This window comes from Octodon degus, unplaced genomic scaffold (assembly GCF_000260255.1).
Source record: "Octodon degus isolate 3935 unplaced genomic scaffold, OctDeg1.0 scaffold00126, whole genome shotgun sequence".
Classification (NCBI taxonomy): Eukaryota; Metazoa; Chordata; class Mammalia; order Rodentia; family Octodontidae; genus Octodon; species Octodon degus.
This window is the reverse complement of record NW_004524702.1, coordinates 7,795,720-7,803,529: the sequence shown is the minus strand read 5'-3', so window position 1 is coordinate 7,803,529 and position 7,810 is coordinate 7,795,720. Positions and strand designations below refer to the sequence as shown.

Sequence of the window (7,810 nt, the reverse complement as noted above, 5' to 3'; positions counted from 1 at the left end):
AAACTTGGGACCTTGCGTTCACCAGGCACTTATGCCACTGGGCTATCTCCCCAGCTCTAAAAGTTTACTCTTACTGGTGACATAGATGAGTGTTATTTCTAACTTTAACTGAATAAATGTGGAAGAACATTTTGAGGTAGATTGAAAAAAAAGACAGAAATAAGAAGAAAACTCAAATTTTATCTCACTTATTACCTTCAAACTTTGGTTCAGATTCCAGCTCAGCTCTGTATGTAGGTATGTTAATCATTTAAGCAGTTTCCACATCTCAAGTTCTATTAGCCCTAAGTTTACTTAATCTATCTCATCCCCTTCAAGTCTGAGTATACCAAGATAAGTGTAAGTAATTTTCAGGATTTGCAGACAGTCATTACCAGCTTTAACATCTAGTTCCAGAACCCGCTTGGGTGATGCCTATAAGTCTCCAGCTTTGTCTTAAGCCTGTAATTTCCTTGTGCAGCCTTACAGACCATCCCAGGATTAGGCCACCTCCCCGAGGAGAACAATTTCCACAGGACAAGGACTGAGGTTGCCTATCCCAAGCATCGTTTTGTGGGAATCCAACTGCTTCAAGCTATAAGGATTCCTCCAGACTGAGCAATGAACTACGACAGGGGGAATTCTTACAGGGACCTAAGATGGACCTACAGGTACTTAGTGGGTAACTGAAAATATGAAACCTAGCATTTTTGCCTTCAATTATTTTACCTCTCTTATCACCTTAAAACTTTGGGTTAGATCCCTGCTCAGCTTTGGATATAGGTATGTTAATCACTTACAAATGTCCCTTTGAGACTGATACCAGGATAAGAGTAACTAAAGCAATTTAGGGGATTTTTAGAACTCATCAGCTTTCACAACGTCCAGATTACTGGACTATGCCTAGAAATCCAGAAAAAAGCAAACCTAGAACATTCCATGAGGGGAGTAACCTCCCCAAGTGGAAACAATTAGTCCATGACAGAAACTGAGTCTTCTTTTTCTAAGCAAGATCATCTAAGGGAAGCTGAACTACCCCACAAGCCATAGGGTTCCTCCAGAGCCATGAAGCTAGAACAGTCAGCTAATACAAGGTGGCCTCATATTTTTGTAAACAAGTCAGTCTGAACCTCTTCATTGGAGTGAGCCCCCCACCCCCAGTTGCTATGAGTCAGACTTAGCAGATTTCATCTTAGGCATGATCAGTGAATAGGTATCAACATCTGCAAGTAGTCTCGTACATGATGATAAGCATCTTTGTTTGCTCATCTAGAAGACGGAGAACGTTTAGGAAAAGTTTACTCTTGTCTTTTGAACACTGTTGGCCTTACCTGAATAGTTTCTTCTAAGCGGTAGCACTCAAGAACTTGCAGCGTCTCTATAACTTGGGTTGGACTGAACTGACATAATAGCTCAATGAACTGTTCTGTAACATTGGGAGATATTTGCAGTGATTCTTGATTTATATGAATACCTTCCCTGAAAACAAAAGATAAGAATCTTAAATTGTATCATTATTTGATCAACCTTCAATTCAAGCACTAGGTAACAAATACATTACATTAAAACTAAAACTAAACTGTGAGTGTTAAGTCTCTGAACGCTACTTGGGCTATTCGGGTAACTACATGGTACATCAGAGGTGTTCTATAGAAAAAATCCTAAGTTTACACTAAATAATTATAGAAATGCTATTCATCTAGGACTCTTCTAAACCATAAGTTTTACTTTTCTCTAAAAGAAACAAGATGACCCAATCAGTCTGAACAATTTGATCCATAAGTAACTACATAATAAACCATCTTTTGGGATAAAAAACTATCTCTACTATCCTTCCCTTATAGCAATATTTGCATCACATTGTAATTACTTCTTTAACTGTCTTCTCTAAAAGACTATAAACTTATTGACTGCAGTCACTAAGTAGCCTCTTATAAATTTTCAAGGGCTGACAAGATAGCTCAGTGGTCTAAAGCGCCTGCTTAGGCAAACTTAGGCAAAGCATAGGGCCCACAGTTCAATCCCCCTGACATCACATGCCAGCCAGCCCCATCCCCAGGGTAGGCTGAGCTGGTCATAAAAGAAAAAATTAATAAATTTTCAAAATCAAGTAATGCCTGGCATGTGACAGTCTGCCCTGTTTCCTGACACACAGATCCTGAAATACTTGTATTCACCAACATGGTAAGTACTTTCTTATAACAAAATGACTAGTGGCTGGAGGCTCCACAGTAACTTCTGGATGGGAGGCTGTTTGCTGAGGGAATAATGTGATTAGAAGGCTGGAGTTTTCAGTTCCACTTCTACCAATCTCCCAGGAAAAAAGGCTAAAAGCTGATCATCACAGGTCAGTGAGGTAATCAGTCACGAATCACAAGAAACCTCGACAAAAACCCAAAGGGAAAGTGTCTGGGGAGCTTCCAGATTGGAGGAAGGTTCCTGGTGGATAGTACTGAGAGGGCATGCAAGTTCCCAGCCCTTTTTTTTTTTTTTTTTTTTTTGTGGAACCAGGGATTGAACTCAGGCCCTTGCGCTTGCCAGGCAAGTGCTTATTCCACTGAGCCATCTTCCCAGCCCCCCCAGCCCTTTCTACATACCTCACCCTATGTGTCTCTGGCATCTACCTGTCCTGTGTATCCTGTTCTCTACGTGGAATATGGTGCTAACCACAGGTAGACAGTGTCAGAATTCAGTTTTATCATGGGACACCCAGTTGGTGTCCACCAAAGAATAGTTTGATTACTATGTGAGGAAAATCCTCACACACACTTTAGTGACCAAAACAGGATTTTCCCATATAGTCTCAGAGGGACAAAGCGGTGCCTCAAGAGAACACTATTAGATAAAAGAAAATGAGAATGCTAAACATTGTGCCTCCATATTGAGGCCAGCCAGTATACTTTACAGACTTTCACACCTAACTGTTGATGTTAGTATTTTATCTACCAGACTTCTGGTACTTCATGTCTCATAAATAACATACCATGGACTAAATTAAGATTAGATATAAGCATCTGCCAATGAATCACAGTACTTAATTCCTCCCAGAACATTTATTAACAAAACCATTTAAGAGAACTAAAGATGTGAATATGCATCAAACCAAGCAAATCACCCAAAAGAGAAGATTTTGATAAATTAATTTATAAGGAAAATAATGTGTCTGATGGGAAATGATCAGGAAACATCAACACAACCAAAACTTTAATAAACAAGTTATACCATTAATGAATATACATCTGTTTTTGACTGTTGCTTATCAGTCTTGCACATGAACATGAGTTATTGTATGCATTTGCCAAAGCTGTTTCTGTCAGTCTTCTATTAGCCACCTGCTGTGTGACATTCTCATGGCTAACATTAATGGCTGTCAGAATTATGACTTTTAGACCTGTACTTTATCTACTCTTTTGGGAAGCTATTTTGATAACAGAATCAGTTACAAGGATATAAACATTCAAATATATGCAAAAGGGAGAATTTCACAAAGCATACATATTCTTTGTCAGTTTTAACAGACAATGTATGTGTACCTTGTAGCACATGTATACCACATACTCTGAAATTCAGATTGGGGAAATATCTATTTCCACTATTAGTCAGGTTGTGAAATTCATCTTAAACTCTACCTTGCACACTGGGCCATTTCTGGGGAAGAATAAAAATACATAATCTTACAATGATTTTAAAATAAAAATATATAATCTTTAAAACTTACAGTCATTTTAAAATTCAAACCCTGACTTGTTAATATTTCTTTCATAAAGAAAAGAAATACGTTGGCTGGGGGCCTGATGAGATAGCTCAGCAGTCTAAACCACCTGCATAGGCAAACTTAGGCAAGCGCAGGGACCATGATTCAATCCCTGGCACATCGTGTCAGCCCCACCCCCAGGGTGGGCTGAGCCAGACACACACACACACACACACACACACACACACACACCATAAAATAAGATAAAATAAAATAAAATAAAAAGAAATATGCTGGCTGGTCTACTTTCTCTAAAAATTAACACAAGCAGGCCAGCCTATAGTATTCTTCTATATCTCTAGGAAAGAGGATTATTAATTTCTCTCAGTATTCACTGTGACAAGTTAGAGCCACTTTATCTTAGCCTAAATTTTGTTTACTTCAATTCTCTGCTCATTTCCTTTCATCCAGTCCTTGGAGATAGTGGCATATGACTACTCAGTACAGTACTTTCTCTTCTTTTCAGTACTGGGGTTTGAATCCAGTAAGCACTAAGCTGTGTCTCCAGCCCTTTTTCTTTTTCTTTTTTTATTTTGGGGCAGGGCCTCTCTAAGTTGCTAAAATGCCCAGGCTGGATTTGAACTTGCAATCTTCCTGTGTTGGCCTCCTAAATACCTGGGATTGCAGCATGCGCCACCCTGCCAGACACTGCTCAATACCATTTCAGATTGAAAATTCAACTATCTCACTCACAAGACATGAGAGTAAAGAAAATGGCTTTTTCTATAGCTTTCACTCAAATCAAGATAGTTCACAGCCTTTTCAGCTGAACTTTTAGCTTTTGGCACATATTCTCTGTTTAGAAACACCCTAATGTTATTGCATAAATGTACAATCTGTGCAAAGAATGCTATAAATGTGCTAATTACTGGTAACAAAAGGCAAGAGCTATAAAATTTGCACGAAACTATAAAACAATAAAAATAATAATGCCTAGAACTTGACAATCAACTGCTAGGTAGAAACTTGTCCCTTGGCAAGAAAGAATTAGTGGCCGCTCTTGTCTCCCTGTTGTTCATGATGACCCTGCCAGGAGACCCTCACTAAGAACAGCTGCAACTGCAATTCTTTAAATGCTTTTAAGAGGCAGGTCAAAGCAGACAAGCACACCACTCTGTGTGGCAGCAAAGATTCTGATGTACCAGACCCATGGAAGAGCAGATCTAAGACAACCTCCTTTGGGGATTTGGTCACTTTTTGTAGTCTGATTAACCAAATGCCAGAATGTACTTCTTCAAATCTTAATAAAAGTTTTATTGTTCTTCTGATACTCATGAAAAAGAAAATTTCATTGTTCTTCTATCTGGACAGGAAGAATGGACTTTATAAGTTAACAGAAAAGAAAGCTTCATGATTTCAGAGACAGCCAAGACTTATTTAGCTCCATAGTTGTATCAGTTACAGATAATATTTAGCTCATTCCAGTGCTATATAGACTCCAATTAAAAATCCATAAAGGTTTGGGTTGTAGCTCAGGATTCAATCCCCAGTACCAAAACCAAAGACTCATAAGGTAGCTAAAATAAATTTCCAAAGTATCATGATTAGTAAGTAGATAATTCTGCAGTCATCTTTGTTATGTATATTCTTCCTCATGTAAGGTTCTCTTTGTCACTAAAATCTGCTAGTCATATCACTAGCAAGAGCTGCTTGACCCAAGTTCAAGAAAAACTGGAAGATACAGGGATTCACAATTCAGCATAATACTTACACTAGTTCATTTCCAATCTGATGCCATTTTCTCTCCCAAGCGACAGATGGAATGGAACAAATACATGAGAAGTGCTGTGATCCCACCATGGAAACAGTCTTTCAAATAAACATTTTCTAGATAGTTTTGGAACTGATGCTGGGGTGGACTACGGTACATCTAGTAGAATGGAGAGGGGAGGAGTGGGGTAGGATGAGGTTGAGTGAAGTGGAGTAGAATATAGTGCATCTAAGTATGGATGACTACTGCGGTGGATTGCCAACTGCTGGTGAAATTGTTACACCCAGCTGAACTTTACTAGAATGGTGCTGGGTGTGCGAGGCCCAGCTGAGGGTTGTTGCCAGCAGCATAAGAGGCAGAACTGAGGAAGAGGGGAGGCTGTTCAGGGAGCTGTTGGAGCCGTTAGTAGCTGCCGGTTCTCTTGATTCTGCTGGAGGACCTACTTTCCTGGAGAACTTGCTGTTCACATCAAAGGAAGAAGAGTTAAGGACCTCACTGTCCCCCGAGAATGGCTACAGTTCACTTTAGGAGAGCTCTGGTCCTCACTTGGAGCATCACTTCCTGGCTCCAGAGGGGAAGATGGGGAACAGCGCAGCCTCCTAGAGAAGCTTGTCACGTTGGCTTTCCTGATGGGAACTCGGCTTTCCTCATCCTCAGAGGAGCTCGGACCTCACTGCTGCTGAGGACGGCTATGGTACTTTTCAGGGGAGTTCTGGTTCTTGAGTGTTGCTTCCTGGCTCCTGTTCAGATCCTTCATCCTGCTGGCACAGACTTTTTAGCTTCTACGACTGACCTGTGGGCCTTTGCAGCACAGATCCGTGAAGTGTGCCTGCATGAGACGTTGCTGTGGGCTCTAGGCCTCTAGCTGGAGTTATGGGAGGCATTGTTACGAGCTCTAGATTTTCAGCTGGTCTCACACAGGACACTGATATGGGATCCAGGCCCTCAGCTGGATTCTTTGGTCTTTAATGTGTGGACAGATTTCCTGCACTCTTTGGGTGACTCATTATAAAATAATCTTACCAAATGTGTGCTATATTATATTGTTCATCTTGTAAAACCCCAAAACTACAACAACCACATACACCTGCTTTCTGCTCTGGCATGTAAGTGCACTGGAATTCATGTCTTATTCACAACTAGAAAAATGCTGAACAAGCTGAAAAACCATGAGTCCTTAGTTCCATCCAAGAATGAAAGGCAAGGGCAAAAATCACTGTCTTCCAGACTAGAAAGGCACTGAGGGGGAAAACAGAGCACCACAGCTTCCCAGAGGAGAAGCCCAAGAATAGACACTGCAGCTGCCCCAGCCAGATGGGCAGGAAAACTTACAACAGAAGCTAAAACACAGAAGCTAAAAAGTTCCTAGAGGTTCTCTGTCTATAAGTTTGAGAGTTAAAAAATCCACAAGGTCCTAATCCTAGGAGGGTTCCCACACTTTTAGAGTTTACAACCAGGAGATACTGCAGGTTCTTATTGTGACGTTTACAGCTCCACACCCAATGCTTCCATCAGAACAAGGGAGAAGCAGCCACTTTGAAATTTGCCCAGAGCGTTTTGTTCTCAACAAGGCTTGTTTTGATGGGCTCAACTATGCTGCCCAAATCACATGTTTAAGTATGAACTCCAATATCTCAGCATGTGACATTATTTTGAAATACAATCAAAGAAAATGTAGTTAAGATAAAGTCCCATTGGAAGAGGGTAGGCCTCTAATCTAATATAACCAAATGTCCTCAGAAAAAGAGGAAAATCTTCACAGAGAAAGAGAACATTAATATGCATGTGAAGATAAACGCTGGACTTAGATGAATTAGAAGTGTATACTACTAACTAAAGAGCAATGACTAAAAAAGATTCTCAAAAAGGGAAGTAGAATTGATATGCTAACAGAGGAAAAATGGATATAAAAAATGTCCTATTAAAATCACAGAAGGCAGAAAAAGTGCCGGCCAAGTAGCTCAGCAAATTAAAGCGCCTGCAAGCAGGTAGGGCCTGGCTGAGACAGCAAATGAGACTGTGTGGTGGCGCGCGGCTGTTACTCCAGCTCTTGGGAGGCTGTAAACAGGAGGATCACTATGAGTCCGATCTAGCAGTGAGACCCTGAACACCCTGTAGACCCTTCCTTAAAATACAAAAAAAATAAAATAAAATAAAATCACAGAAGGCAGAAAATAAGTGAAAGCCAAAAAAGAAAAGAAACAAAGACAATGATAGAAAACAGTATTACATATACAATAGTAGAAAAAATAGAATTTTAAGTGTCACAATGAATTTTAAAGTGCATTCTTCCCATCGAAAAATAGAGAAATACAAGTATTTGGAAAGTTTTTTTACATAAAAAGCAATTTTTGAAATTTTATAAA

General features: G+C 39.9%; 1 protein-coding gene across 1 annotated transcript in view; it reads right to left on the bottom strand.

Annotated features, from left to right (window-relative positions):
- The window catches only part of Vps8 (VPS8, CORVET complex subunit), a 241,770-nt gene that overhangs the window by 79,183 nt on the left and 154,777 nt on the right, over positions 1-7,810 (bottom strand). Inside the window, 1 exon segment of the mRNA XM_023700650.1 lies at positions 1,311-1,458. Coding sequence (XP_023556418.1) covers positions 1,311-1,458 — 148 coding nt within the window.